The sequence below is a fragment of the Gymnogyps californianus genome, chromosome 2 (assembly GCF_018139145.2).
Source record: "Gymnogyps californianus isolate 813 chromosome 2, ASM1813914v2, whole genome shotgun sequence".
NCBI lineage: Eukaryota > Metazoa > Chordata > Aves > Accipitriformes > Cathartidae > Gymnogyps > Gymnogyps californianus.
Window position 1 is genome coordinate 140,429,176 of NC_059472.1, and position 15,623 is coordinate 140,444,798.

At 42.2% G+C, this 15,623-nt stretch overlaps 1 protein-coding gene across 1 annotated transcript; it reads left to right on the forward strand.

The window, feature by feature from the left end:
- Positions 1 to 236: 236 nt before the first annotated feature.
- Positions 237 to 10,862, forward strand: PDK4 (pyruvate dehydrogenase kinase 4). The gene is made up of 11 exons (XM_050892158.1): positions 237 to 409; positions 1,316 to 1,457; positions 2,495 to 2,566; positions 3,137 to 3,321; positions 3,753 to 3,842; positions 4,369 to 4,446; positions 5,104 to 5,180; positions 5,890 to 5,988; positions 6,274 to 6,384; positions 7,103 to 7,216; positions 8,304 to 10,862. Exons 1-11 carry the CDS (start codon positions 253 to 255, stop codon positions 8,445 to 8,447), a joined length of 1,269 nt encoding a protein of 422 aa, XP_050748115.1. The 5' UTR covers positions 237 to 252; the 3' UTR covers positions 8,448 to 10,862.
- Positions 10,863 to 15,623: the final 4,761 nt, after the last annotated feature.

Below are 15,623 nucleotides of genomic sequence, written 5' to 3' on the forward strand. Positions count from 1 at the left end.
CGGAGCCCCGCCCCCGGGGACTGTAAATACAAGCGGCACGTGAAGTCGCCCGCCACAGGCGAGGGGACAGCACGAGCCCCACTGGCACCTGGCGGCCGGCCGACCCACCCACCACCCACCCACCCACCCGCTTACCTCTTACCCACCCACTGACCGACCGACCGACCCGCTTACCTGCCACCCACCCACTGACTGACCCGCTTACCTGCCACCCACCCACCCACCGACCGACACACCGACGCCCCGGGAGCGATGAAGGCCGCCCGGATCGCCCTGCGCACCGCCGCCCCACTGGCAGGGGCCAGCGGCGGCAGCAGCCGCAGCAGCCGCGGCCAGTTGCCGCGGGAAGTGGAGGAGTTTTCCCGCTTCTCCCCTTCCCCGCTCTCCATCAAACAGTTGCTGGACTTCGGTGAGAGGCGGGACGAGCAGGGGAGGGTCGGGGGTCCGGTGGGCGGGGGACGGCTGCAAGCCTGTCGCTCGGAGGCTTGTTTCCCCGCGGAGGGGCGAGCCCGGGGGCTGCGGCGGGAGGGAGGTGCCGGAGCGGCGCTGCTCGGGCCGGAGGAGGCGGCGATCCCCCGCCTGGAGGGCTCCGGGCTCTGCCTGGGCTGAAGGCGCTGCCGCCCCCCCGGCCTGACTCCCCGGCGCCAAGGCGGAGGGAGGGGAGCCGACCCCTCGAGCGGCGGGGCTGAGCCCTGCTCGGGGACCTGCTGTCCCCGGAGTGTGGCGGCGGCGGGGAGGTCGCCTTGGGCAACCACCCCCGGCCTCAGGCGCCCGCCGGCCAGTTGCCAGGCGGTGGTGCCCTGTGGCTGCCTCGATCAAAGCTGAAGATACGCTACAGCCCTGTTTGGGTGGTGTTAATGGGATGGGGGCGCTAAGAGTTAAATGGGCTAAAGGGTGTCTTCGTGTTCTGCGGGACACGTTTTCGGGGCGGAATCATTAGGCTTGTCTTGCTGGACTGAACAAGCCATACCCAAATCCGATTACCGCTTTGGCAGCTGTGAAGTCTGTGCTCACATGACACTTTCAGACGTCACCCCGAAGAAGCCTGTGTTTACAAAGGCTGGAGTGCTTCTAGAGGATTACAAACAAGTCCCGTGTCTAAATGGGAAATGTACAAGCATTCTTCGCAGGAACGTGCTGTGTCTTGCTGTCATGCAAACAACATTCAGCACAAACATACACGTACACTTAGGAGAACTGGCCAGTAATAGCATGATGATTGCAAAGAAATATAGTCCTGAAGTCTGTGGAAAGACAGCAGTTTGTAGTTGTATCTTGAAACTCCTTAAAGTATTTATTTTGGATTTATTCATAGGCTCAACTAACGGATGTGAGAGAACTTCTTTTGCATTTTTGCGACAAGAACTTCCTGTGAGGTTTGCAAACATACTGAAAGAAATTGATCTTCTTCCTGACAAATTACTAGGCACTCCATCAGTACAATTAGTAAAAAGCTGGTAAGTAAGAACTACTTGAATTCAGCCTGTAAAATAACATAGCTTTGACAACTTGGTTGTTATAGATTTTTTTTTTTAATAGTAGAAGGCAATAAGAAAATACACTAGAAATGTAGTTCCTTCATCACAGCTGAATTGCAAGCTGTTATACACTGTCCTTTTCTAGCATACTAAAATTAAATTGAAAAACAACATGGTTATATTGTTATTTTTAAATAGTTGGGGTTTTTAAAATGAACAGTTTGAAATAGCTGACAGAGCAAATCTCACTTCTTACCCTTTAAAAAGGGAGAGAAGAAGACATGTTCTGTTTTCACACAGCGTTACAGACCCTCAGAGCTACACCAAAATGGGAAAGCAGCCTGTGTACTTGTTTGGGTCTCTCACTGATGGAATTACTAACAGAGCTTCCATTCCATAGCATATTGCCTTGGCCTGTGCAGCAAGTGTTTGGAATTCAGTTAAAATAATCTCTGTGGTTTACACAGTGGTTGAATCTGATTTAACCTTGCTTTACTGGCACAGTTGCAGCATTTGCAAGGATGGCTGACATAAAGGGCAAAAGTATTAGAGCGAAATCCAGAAACTGTTCTTAATCTAGCAAACAGTTGCGCGTCTGCAGTATGCGTCAAGGCTGTCAGATGTTAGCACAAGAGGCTCAAGTACTTAGCTTGTGCCAAAGCTGATCAGATTTGGAAAAATTTTGCTTAGGTGGCTTCCTGATCAGTATTGTCATTTGGATCTTCTTTTGAAACACCTCTCTTCTCAAGAATTGTAAGGGGCTCCTATGTACCTAAAGTGAGGGTTTAGATTCCTTTCTGGGTGGCAGACACAAGAAAAGACTTTTAAAGCTTCTAGGGTTCAGGCAGTCAAGAAGTGTCCATCTCTGATTCCATACTTGGATGGAACTTTGATAATTCAAACTTCTAGCTGACTTGTTAAGAGTAATGATTTGGACAAGACAAAGTATCTTTCCTGTTCCTAGAATAATAAAAATCAAATGAATTGCATATATTTCTTGTGTTCTTTCTCAATAGGTACATCCAAAGCCTAATGGAGCTGGTTGAGTTCCATCAGAAAAGCCCAGGTGACCAAAGAGTCTTAGCTGAGTAAGCTTTTAATTTGTTTCTTTGAACTTCTGATCTCATGGTCCACTTTTCACAATGTAGTCAGTTTAGAATGACAGCTGTCATGAGCTGAATTTGATAATCTGTCATGAAGTGCTGTGCATAGAGCAAGCTGGTTTAAATCTCTGATCGTGTTTAGCAATATTGCAAATAAATATGACCCATTGCAGCTCGGTTTCAAGGGCATACTGCCCCTTGAACTGTCATGACAGAGAAATATCAACAAAAATTATCTGTGATGTCACATCCCTGCTTCTTTCCAAGATGTCACCTAGGTGTCTTTTTCCCTTCCTCACATTCTCCTCTGCTCAAACGATTATGAATGAGTAAACAGGCAGTGAATTTGACATGGCTAATCATTACATCATTTGTATTAAAAATATCAAACTCTTCTGGTTTAGGTCAGTGAGGAATTACTTTTAAAATGTATTTTAATATTAAGGTTGTTACGCACTTATCTGTGCTGCTGCTGGATTAGATAATGATATTGCACAAAGCTTGCCTCCATGTAGTCTTAGAATAATGTTCTAAAAAGATCTCTTTTTGACCTAGCTTTATAGATACATTAATTAGAGTCCGAAACAGACATCATGATGTGGTTCCTACAATGGCACAAGGAGTAATTGAATACAAAGACACTTTTAAAGTAGATCCTGTCACCAATCAAAACATTCAGTATTTTTTGGATCGTTTTTACATGAGCCGTATTTCCACCCGGATGCTCATGAACCAACACAGTAAGTAGAAATTTTTACCTGAGGAGAAACTTCAACCTAATGAGAAACATGTTAATGTAAACATTACTTAAAACTGTTGGACATCTGCCTCAGATGATTTTGTGTGACACTGAAAAGTTAGAAACTGAATGTATGACTTAGGAAAGTAATGGGAAAACTTGTTTTCTAGACTACAGACTAATTGTGATAAGTCTTGTGTGGAATATGTAGGGATCTTGTTCTTTGCATCTGAAAAGCCTTTAGATGTTGAAGTACAGAAAAGCCAACATAGTTTGCTGGCAGTAGATAGCATTTTTAACTCACAAAAGGCATAAAGAAAACTCAGTATTTCATGTGATTATATGTCGTGATCATACTTTTAGTCTAAATTTAAGGCTTTTTTATAATACAGTATTTGGGATTAAATACAGTATTGTTTTCATCTCAAACAGCCCTTCTTTTTGATGATAAATCCAGCTCAGGGCACCCAAGGCACATTGGAAGTATTGATCCTTGCTGTGATGTTGTTGAAGTAGTGAATGGTATGTATTCTCAGATCCTTAACATTTCTCTTCATGATCAGTATTTGTATCTGATTGCAAGCAGTTTGGGTAACCAACATGTGTTGTATAGGAAGCTGGCTGTTTTTTATTGAAATAGCTGAAAGCAGTCTATCAAAACACGAGCTTTTATAGGGCAGAATTTAAAATACAAAGCAGTAAAAAATGTGTTGGAACAAGGCCTAGCAAGTGACAGATGAGGTAGGAGTTAAAATTGTCTGTGGTGTTGAGATCGGCCTTACCTACTGATAGATAACAGATGCGTCTGTTTTACAGAATTATCAAATTGTACTGAAGATTTGCCCATGCTGCTGTAATTGCCTATTTGTTCTCAGTTTTTAATGCACACAGTGGATGCAATGTTATCATTCCTTTGAGACACAGGCTTAGAGTCTGTAACACCTTAGCAGCTAATGCAGTTAAAAATCATATTTTGCCGTGCATTAGAATGAATTTCTACAGTCGTTGATGTTACACTTCACATATTTTATTTAAATAAATATTTCAGATGCTTTTGAAAGTTCCAAGATGTTGTGTGACCAGTATTACTTAACGTGTCCAGAACTGAAACTTAATCAAGTGAATGGTAAGATGAGAGCTTTTACGTCTGTCTTCCTATCTGTAGCCAAACTGCTGCTTTTACTGAATCAAAAGGCTCCCATTTCTATAGCCATAATGGTACATACCAGTTGATCTGTCTTGGGCTAGTTCCTCTGCATTTTCTGTTATAGGCACCTCATTTAATCTCCTGTGTTAGAACTCAAATGTCATTGTGTCTTAAACAGTAGATTTCATGAGGTAATGTTTATGAATTTGAGAGAAATAAGACTAACCTGTACTTAGAGTAACATGATAAGTTGCTAGAGAGGAGCTCTATATCTGGGGTGAGGAAGTGGGGCTACTGACTGAAATGCTGGTCCTGGTCCAAGCTGCCTGCATGTGTCTGGTGTCAGGCAGTCTGCTTAACCTCTGAAATCCTTTATTTATAAAAGGGAATTAATACTTGATTTTTTTTTTTCAGTTTATTTGAAAAGAAACTGTTATTAAGCAAGTGGCAATTACAATCTAAACACTGTTATGAGTGCATAAAGTTGTTTGCTCATTTGGGGGAAAAAAAAAACCTGAAACTGATGTATTTTCTTGTTTGTTTTGGCATACAACTTGCTTATTGTAAAATTTGGATACAATACAGAAAAATTCCATCACCCTTTTAAATCTTGCTTGTATTTTTCCCTTCCTCTAGGAAAACTTCCAGGAGAGCCAATTAACATCGTATACGTTCCATCTCATCTTTTTCACATGCTTTTTGAGCTCTTTAAGGTATGTCATTATAAACTGTTTCTTCCCTTAATAGTCTGAGCTGGAGCTTCAATACTTAAAATATCTAGCTAGATGTGAATGAAGTAAAGCTTTGCATAGGTCAGTGAGATTTCTAAAATTTTAAATAGCTTTGGCAGTTGGGAAAGGAATGATTGCAGTTTGTAGGAGAGTATTTGGATGCTTTCGTGTGGTGGTAAATGGGACAGTAAGGGAGAGAGAGCGTAAAAGTGGGACATGGGGTTGCGACCACCGCTGGTCTTCTGCTTTTAGAGATGACATCTGTAGTGCAGGTTTGCCCTGTTGCCTTTTCTGTGGTGTGGGTGATACATCTTGAAGTAGTGAATGGGGCTGAACTAATGTGCTGCCAACATGGGGTGCAGAATTCTGGCAGCCTTTAGCAACTGCTGAACTCTGCTCTTCTCCAGAAACCTGGTGACTTTTAAGGGAGCTATGTTATTTAATTTACATTGGCTGAGTTATGTTGGGCAAGAACAGTGTAATCTCACGCATAGAAGAGTCTTGGTATGCGTAGTTGCTTTTAGGTGCAAGACCTCCTCTGCTCCTGTTATGCTAAATTGCTAAGCGGGTTCCTTGGAAACTAGGCACTGAGGAATAGAGGGTAACTGTGCTCAGCCTCTGTATAACAGGGATATGATTTTAAGTGCATAGATCCAACACTCTCTGATAATGGTAACCTTCTTTCCCATAGAATTCAATGAGGGCAACTGTTGAATCCCAAGAAAACAGTCCTTCCCTTTCTCCAATTGAAGTGACAGTTGTTCTAGGAAAAGAAGACCTGGCAATTAAGGTATTTTGTTGCCCTACTACAATATGGGCTTAATGTAATCTTTATGATTGCATATGCTGCAGCAAATTCTATTAAAAGAACTTCCAGCCTCTGACAACAGATCAAAGATACTATGCATGAGCATTCTGTTGATAGCCTCCATTTAGCACAATTATCTAATGAAAAATAATATGCTGCAAAACAAATGTTTGCATTTATTACTATTGGAAAGGTTTGTTCAAATAACAGCATTTTAAATACCATTCTTAGTACATGATTGTAGTTAACTTTTCTCTCTTAAATCAGATCTCAGACAGAGGAGGTGGTGTTCCAGTAAGGAAAATTGAGCAGCTGTTTAGCTACATGTATTCCACAGCACCAAGGCCGAGGATGGATGATGGTCGAAATACCCCTCTTGTAAGATATTTTCAATATTCATGCTGCTAATAAGGTTGCTGTAAGTGTTGGACAGATCAGTAGGTTAATAAATAATGAAACACTATGTCCACCCTACTACTTTGGTGGTATGCAAAGATTATTGAGCCTCATAAATATGAATTAACACTTTCTGAAACAGATTTTTAATGTCTAGCTAAGTGGACAAAAATGTGCTTTTAAAGGTATAAACAAAGAACAACATTCTAACCTGAATTTAACCCTGTTTTTTTCTTATACTCCAATGACAGTAATTTACTTGGTCTTCGCTCCCACTCAGTCCTCAAACTTACTATAAATTATGCTGTCTTTATGGAGGCAAGCGCAACTGGAATAGGCTTAGACTATTGCTGTTAATCTACCAGTAGCAAACTCCTTTTACTAATCACGCTGTACTAGCAAAAATGGGAGAGGGAAAATATAGAAATGTAATGTGTAAAAGTGGGACATGTATATAAACCCTCCCTCTTCCATGGAGATTTGGTTTTTTTCTTTCTTGTGGTTTTGGGTTTTTTAATGGTCAGTTTCAATATTCTGTATGAAACTGATTAGAGATTTCTGGGGGTTTTTTTAAGAGAAGAGGAAGTGCAAAGGACTTTAACAGTTTAAAATCTCTGAATGCTTTCCAGCTATTTAATTTTAAGAAGTCATAAGAGCTAGTAAAAAAATAAATTAATTTTGCCTTGTACTTTATTTTTAGGCTGGCTTTGGGTATGGCTTGCCAATTTCTCGTCTGTATGCTAAATACTTTCAAGGAGATCTAAATCTCTATTCCATATGTGGTTATGGAACAGATGCTATTATCTACTTGAAGGTATGTATTTTGATTTGGTTAAATAAAAGATAACTACCATTGATGCAGTGAGGTACTGAGGTAACTACTCAGTATCATTTTAAGGTAAACAAATTCTCTGCTCATGAGTAGGAAAGCACTCATTTTTATTAAGAAATGCCAGTAAGATTTGTAACTGGTATCTAGAATGGAAAAGGTCACTTGGCTTTAACTAGTCTACTTGAAAAACTACTGAGAGCCCCTACTACAAAAACTAGTGAGAGCCCCATTAGTTTTTAGATTGTATTGAGATTTGTTACCTACTGGTTCATTGAAGACAAACTACTGGGATAAAGTGAAGTAACAGAAAGGTGTGAGCAACAGATCTGGTTTCTTTACTATTGTTTCTTTACTCTGACAATGAGAAAGTCTGTATAAACTAATCCCTAAAGAGTCTAGTACCTGGTCCTATCCAACATCTGCTATATAGCCCATATATGGGATTCAGATATCGGTAATCTTCAATACCTGGCGTATAACATGCACTGCTGTTATAAGTAACCTGGAAAAAAGGACTACATATTCTTTTCTACTTTCCGTGCTTACTCATGGGAAAAACTTGCTTTGAATTTCTTCTAGTAAACCAAAACCAGTTCCAAGCACACTGAAGCACAACCAGAGCAGCAGTACAAAAGGAAGAGACAGTTCAGCTATATACATGTTACATTTCTATTTAACAATTTCCCAATAGAATGAGGGGGGGTTTTAGCTGCAAAATACGGAGGTAGGAAAGGAACATATTTTAAACTCTCTGGAATTTTGTAAATGAAAGTTCTTTTCCATGTCTTCCAGGACTATCTTGAAAACAGGTTACAGGGTAACTCTTAAGGCCTGTAAAAACGCGTAAATATGATTTGATGTTACTCCATTTGTCCTGCCAAATTATCCAAAGCAAACACAGATACTGAAGCACATAAACTACTGCATCTATTGTAGAAACATTTGTGTAAATAACTTTGTTTTGTAGTGTCACTGGCTTAACACTTGAAACATACTGCATGAATTTTTGTGAAGTGGCAGTATTGAGAGGTAGAAACCAGGTAACTTTTTTCCTTCTTTATTTTTTTAGGCCCTATCAACAGAATCAGTAGAAAAACTTCCAGTTTTTAACAAATCGGCTTTCAAGCATTACCAAGCTACCTCAGAGGCGGATGACTGGTGCGTCCCAAGTAAAGGCCCAAAGAATCTATCAAAGCAGAGTGCAGCTCTCTGAAGAGAAGTTAGTATCGAGGCACCCAAGGGGATCAAGCTGGCTTCTCAAAGACTAGGGTTTGGAAGTATTCATCTACCTCCAAACAAGCAAATTCTTCAGTTTCAGGACTGGCAGAAGAGAAAGAAGATAAGGATGTTATAGCCTAGGCTGTATGCACTGAATGTGAAATCTTGCTGTGGACTTCACGATGAGGAAAATAGGAGCACATATGTCTGTAAAGAAGAGATGTGTATAGAGGAAAATCAGACTATTTTTTTCTTCTTATGATCAAAGACTTGATGTGGTAGAGGTGTGCAATTTTTGAGTCCTGAATTGCTTGAATTCTGAATACTGATAAACATCAGTTATGCTGCTGTATATTTTTCTCCTAGAATAGTTATCAGCAGTTCATCTTATTACAGAACTTCTCAGGTAGATAGACAACACCTGTACTTTAAAGCTGTATTTGTAACATTTGAAAAAGATCCACTTAACATGGCAGTCTTGTAGCAAGATACGAACAGCATTCACATACAGCCTGACTGGAAGGGAGGGAGCCCTGGACAGTAGGGAGAAGGTGTTTTCCATATATAAGGAAGTCCTGTTTTAAAAAAAACCTGTTCCTGTAATAATTCTTATGTGATGCCTTGCTCTGTGAGTTACATTGCTAGATTTTTTTATGTTAAGCTGTTCATGGAAAACTAGCCAAGTAAGGCTCCTATGCATAAGGTAACTAAGAAGGAAATGAGGATATTTTAGAAAGCTACTGGAAAGAAATGGAAAGCTACTTGGTTATAGTAGCTGTAAGGTTAGGCTACATCTAGCCTACATCCCTGCACTCCGGAAAGCATGCGCCACGTAAGGCAGTTAGGATTTTCTGAGAACTGAAGTCAGACATGCAAGTTGAACGGAAAGGTTTTGGTGACGTGTATTATATAAGCATGACGTGGGAAACAGCATGTCTAAAGCGTGGTCTTGTGGTTCCTTTTTGTCATGCTGTTAGAAGATTAGTGGCTCAGTACCCTAAACCAAAGTCTACCTATCATCTTTGTCGAATTTGTATTGGACCACACTAGCTCAGAGGTACATGGGGATTCTACACCCTGAAAGCTGTGGTGAGCACTGAAGGTCTGTTTGAAAGCTTTTCAGGAAGAGTTGTGTCGGAACTAGAATTTTATTCTAAGAACTGTTCATTGCAATGGAAAAGGCTTAGGAAATTAGAAGTTTCAAAATACAAACAGCACTGAAAACTATACCATGCTATAATGGGGAATTGTCACAGGAACAGTGCCAGTGGGAGAGAGCTGTTGGGAAAATATTCCGTTCCCAATAAGCTTCTTCCTTTGCCATCTTCTTTGTGCGTTTTCCACCTTGTAAGCAAGGTAAACTTAACGACAGACTAGAAGTTAAACTATTGGACATTGCTAAACTGGCCAGTCAAAGTTCATCAGGGCTGTATAATATTACATGAATTTTTTTTTAACTAATTAGGATATTATCTTAAGTGTATATGATCTGTTGCAAGTACAGTATTTAAAGCATCCTGCTCAGTTGTATGACGGTTTTCTAAAACAGATTTGTATTTGTTGGGCAGAAAGCCACTCCATACTCTACTGTGAATATCAAATATTTTTTAATAGGAACGAGAGAAAGCTGGAACTACCTTTGCGTTCTAGAAGTCCTGTTGGGATAGATCTCTCAATCAAAAATAAGATAGTATTCTGATATGCTTCATTTCTTTTAAAAACTAAATTTAGAAGTATTGGTGATAGCTACTGAGCATAATGACTTCAGTACTGCGTCAAGGCTGTTTTTATCTCGGTGAATAAGCTGCAGTCACCAAAGGTCACCAGATCATGTATCTGAGCTCAGCTCAGTGAATGAAATGGAAAACAAAAATGAAATATCTTTGTCTAGAATATACAGGTGTGAAAAAGCTGCCTTCACTGCCATAATATATTTGAGTATTTATTGATTTTTATTGAATACAAGGTCACAAAAACATACCTAGGTAGTCATTGTTGTCAAGTAAACACAAATTATACCTCTCTGCACCCAGTAATGCTTGAACATGAGTTGTGTTCTGATGGTATACTGTACATCTGTAACCACATAGCTGCAGCTCCTCCAGGTAGGAGCTGTAACTTCTGTCTCAAAGCAGCTGAAGCACACGGGTGCTGTAAACACGTCTGTAACGTTGCTTGCAGAGAGAAGCTGTAGAACACATTCACGACAAAGGTGTGTATAGCATACGTTAAGGAACCCATGTGGAATCTCTCTAGTATTAAAAATTACTTAAGGGCTATCTACCTGGATAATACAGTACCTTTTTCAGCATTTACTGAATTTTTATTCCTGACAGTAGAGCTGTACTTTTAAGCCTTTTACTTGGATGTAGATGTTGAAATAATTTTATAATAAAATCTTCTAAATGGTTGTCTTAAGATCTTTTTTTTTTTTTCCTTAAGAAGTCTAGTGCAAGCAAGGGCCTTTTTTAAGTCTTATCAAATGGAGTTGAGAGTTGAGCAAAGCAACTTTCATGCTGTGTGAAGTAGATGTAGCAGGGGAGAGATTCGTCTGCTTAGGCTTCATGTTACATCTGCTGAGAGTTTACATCGTGCCTAAAATCAGTGCATCACCTCACACATCACTTTATTCATCTTCAGAGATGAGAATTGAGAATCCCAGCCATCAGATGGAACAGACTGTGCCATGATAAAACAGTCCTGTACAACTGGTGCTTTAGCAGACTTGTGTTTGCCTGGGAATGTCCTGCATCTCCCTTAATTTTAAGAAGATAGAGTAACTGTAAAAATGGGTGTAGGTACTTTACCTGAAAGAGGAGAGGTAAAAAACAGCCAGACTCTGGGTGTCTGGCAGTAAATCTACAAGCGACAGCCTTGTGTGCTGAGTTTCCCCTTGTTAACAATGTTTTTTTCACCTTAATGTTTTGTCACCTGTAATGCCAGGGAAGCGGATCAGATGGTGTGAAGTTTAAGCATTTAGCAATTACAGAAACGTACCACTGACATGCATCAGTATGTCAGGTGTGTTGGGAGAAACAACTCAGAACTAAAGTACACCAGGGACTTTCATAAACTACTACAGAAAACAAAACCAACAACAGAAACACCTGTTGTGTTTTCTTTTCCCCATCCACCTTTACTGTCTTGCAGTCCCTAGAGACAGGACTTAGCACATTTCCGCTCAGGTTTTCCAAGCAGAAATACATATACATGCATTCTATACCTCACCCACAGCAGACTTGGGAGATGTACATGCTGTACGTGGGAGCCGGGCATGCTGTGGATGCGGCAGGGACGTACCCAACTTGCTGTGCGGCCCCGTGCTGAGCACGCAGCCCCGGCAGGCAACGCGTGGTCTCTCTGCAGCACGCTGCTTGCAGGCCATCGGTTCCAGCCAAGCTCCTGCAATCCAGAAGGCCCCAGAAGTTGAAATGTTTTTTTGTTTTTCCTTCCCCTGCACAAACCCAGTGAGTGACAGGGGCCGTGCACCCGGCTCCTGATTCAGCAAAGCACCGGAGGTACAGGACTGGCTTGCTTCTAGCACGTCAGAGGTTCACTGAAATCAGCAAGTTTACTCACGGCTACAAGGCGTTATGGTTTCACAGGAGATAAGCAGATGTTGCACTTTCCCCCTTTGCCCCCCGATCAGGACCTTACAAAGCCAGATTCCTGATGTCAACAGAAACCATGCCAAAGCACCCTATGTTTTCTCTTCCACATCGTTAGCTAAAACGCATACACTGATTTTGTTACTGGTGCCTTGGGCACACGTACAGATTAATCTCCCTGGAGCCTTGATAAGCGGTTGTTCATTATCATCTTTTTCCTATCGCTTAACCAAGCTTTCAAATCCACCAGACTTTGCCCTTCGCGTGCAATAATGTCCTTCCCAGAGCAGTATTGCAAAACAAACTTTGCTACCTTTGACAAGAAACACTACTGGACTGGAAAAATAGTTTGCTTTTTTTCCCTTACAGTAGTGATGATGACTTGGGAAGATCAGGTTATAACCCCCAAGAATTGTCTGCCCTTAAATTCTTGAGCAGTTTTGGCAAACAGAAGGTAGAACTTGGCAGTTTATGATCCCTCGGCTCAGCTAATTTGTGGGGGTGGGGATGGTGAAGAGGGAGAGTCACACTTCTGGGTTAGCATCTTTGGGTTTGCATTCCCCAAAAGCTGACACCATAATTGTAGATGCCTATATCCCAATCCTGTATTACAGGCCCTAAGGTGGCTTTGCATGTCTGTGCTGGCATGCACATTCAAGACAGAATGACTGACTCAGTACCTGGCCAGATGCTGCTCCTCCTTGCAGTCAGCAAAGAGAAAGCAGGACACCCCGGTAGGCAGTCTGTCGGTCCTGCTTCTCTCCACTCACCTCATAGGGAGGAAAGGACAGAAAATCCCCATGGGCAGTCTGAATTCTTCCCTGCAATCTCGAATTTTGGATGGCAGAGCAAGAGGCTGGAACACAGCCTGGGTCTTCAGAATATTCTGAGGCCTCTTAATAATGTAATATTTTTATATAAGTAGAAAAATACGTATGGGGTATCAGGAGCTGCTCCTCACCAACTCTCCTCAATATTCCTTCTGCAGCTATGAAAGAAAACCAAAACAGAGTGCAACAAATTGGCCCACGTAGAATTAGCACAGATTTTCCTGTGTCACTCCCTTGCTTTGCAGTTCCTAGCAGGAAGAGGCAAGAAAAGAAAGGACCTCCCTGATTTCCTGCAGTGTGAGGGGGACAGCCTTGAGGAATGAGCCTCACGCTGCCTTCCTGGAGTCATGTCCAGTTGAAAACCCGGACAGACCTGCGATGCAGGAAGCACAGCAAGAGGAGTGACCACCATTCCTACCATTTGGGGCTGCAGAGCATCCTCCTGGAAGGCGACAGAGAGCTTCTAGTTTAGGATGGCCGTACTTTAAGTTACGTTAATATGATATATCCAGAGATGCCCTATCTGAAAGGCTCAAATAAGAAAATCAAGTAAAAAAAGATAATTGTTTTCATTGTTGTTTATAGGTTGGGCTTTCTGTACTATGTCGTGTTAGGGGACTGGGCCTGAAAACCAAGAACCTTGGCATGGGATTTGGCACACGAAGTACAACACCTTATCATGACACTACATACATGTCTGTATGTATGTGCCGAGGTGTGAGTTGGATATCTAAGCTCCCTCTCTCGTGACCAGAGTCGATATATTCAGAGGACCCGAGAAAGCTATCAGCTCCTCCTGAAGCAGACACCTACTTCTGGCCAGCTGAACAGCTCTCCTGTCTTCAATGGCAGAGTTCAACTGACTGTAATGGGACCCTAGACACCTGGGGCACATGTAGGCACCTGCGTTTAGATGGCTTCAGCTGTGAGCTGGCTCCCAGCTAATTCAGTTACCTAAAAATAGACACCCGATGCTATATGAGGAACCCTGGACTACTCTGCCTGTCTCTCATCTGTCACTCCAGAAAACCAGAGATCTTCCACAGGTCCTTTATCACATCTGCCAGTCCCATGCAAATACCTTGTATGGACACTCTTGGCTTTCTCAAGTATCAGTGAACATTTATGTTTAGGTAAATGACTCAAGTCCCCTTACTAGTTCTGGGTGGTTGTGGGAGGTTGGAAATACAGAGCTCAAAACAACGTCACTGCTGCGTCATTGCTGGCCAGGGTGGATAGATAATGGAAAATCCCGGACAATATTTATCCTGCAGCAAATGCCAGTGGGATCATTGCAGAGGAACCCTGCTGGCTGCTAGCACAAGCTGCGTCAGCCTGGAGCTGCCTCTGCGCACTTGTCACCACGGGCTGCATTTCCCAGCATCGCAGGTCTGTCTGGGTTTGGGGCTGGTCATGGTGCCACACAACCGGAGGAGACAGAGCGAGGCTCATCACTCGGGGCTCGGCACCCCACAGGGCAGCAGTGCTGCCCGAGAGCTCTGAGCCATGCGTACTCCACCTGGGACACCCAAATACCAATTACTGGGTAGACCTTTTGCAGAAAATGAGAAGCTAACTGTAACCGATGCTGATTGCTAAATACCATGAGGCATACTGAGAAATCAGATGCACTGAAAGCTCTTTTCTGAGTGTTTATTCTTGAGAGCGGTTTTCTCTTCCTAGCAGCTTTACCATCCACAACACTCCTGGTTGATTTTTAACACATTAACTGGGAAATACCTGGCAGGGATCCTCGTCCTTTCCTTCAATCGCTGTGGCATGCAGCACGATCCGTAACGTGCATTGCAAAGGGTATTGGTGACCCAGAGTCAGTCCCCTGCTTACAAAGGGTATTACTGGAGGAATTCAACCTTCATGCAGGGGTGGATCAGATGGTTTATACCACTCTGGGTATTAACAGGTATGTGTCGTTGCTTCACAGACCATAGGAAGCTGTTCACTCAGGCATAAAACTTAGTTTGTGTTGACAAAGAAGCACTTGTTTGGGCTTATTTAGGGCCTGTTATAAAACCCTCTGAACTCACTGGACAACTTTCCCTTGCTTCTAATCAGCTTTGCCTCAGGTTTTACATAAATACACAATGAAGAAAGCTTCATTTTCAAGCTCTGACCAGAGACGCTCTGAAGTTTTCATTATTCATGTTATTTGTGGAGATGCCCAGAAGCCTTCTGCTGGTCCAAATCCCTTCATGTGCTTTGCCTCCATGGCCTTGCCCTCCTCTTCCTCTGTTCTTCCTACTCCTGCTGCTGGTGCAGAGGCTGTGCATGCTCTGAGCGTATCTTCTGTAGCTGAAGGATGGGAACAGTGCTTCGGAGGCATGTCACACTTCGAAAAGCTTTTGATGATTTTTCAAGGCCATTGGATGATCAGTCCACTTGAGGAAAAAAAAAAAATAATCATAGCACCTTCTGCATATTCCCAGGCTTCTGTCTTTTGAATGACAACATCCATGTCAGAACAGCTGAAAAAATGGCAAAACTATTCACTGGAGTGCCATAAATTGATGCAGGCAGACCTTGGAAATTGTATTACAGAGATTAGTATTCAGGGCTGACTGAAAGAGATGTTTTCATCCTTCTCCAAAGAGTTGTCCTTGCCTTCTCCTTTGCTCTGCAGCAGAGTGATATTCTCCACCTGTGAGTATTGACATTAAGGGAGAGGATGTGTCTTGACTTTAAATCTGCATTATTGCAGTCAAACAGAGCAGAGAA

What these genes read in the sequence shown, in the direction of transcription:
- PDK4 (XM_050892158.1), top strand. Translation starts at nt 253, where the DNA reads ATGAAGGCCGCCCGGATCGCCCTGCGCACCGCCGCCCCACTGGCAGGG. An exon ending in GATGCTCATGAACCAACACA is followed by an intron (nt 3,322 to 3,752) that starts GTAAGTAGAAAT and finishes CATCTCAAACAG; the next exon opens with CCCTTCTTTTTGATGATAAA. An exon ending in TGTTGTTGAAGTAGTGAATG is followed by an intron (nt 3,843 to 4,368) that starts GTATGTATTCTC and finishes TAAATATTTCAG; the next exon opens with ATGCTTTTGAAAGTTCCAAG.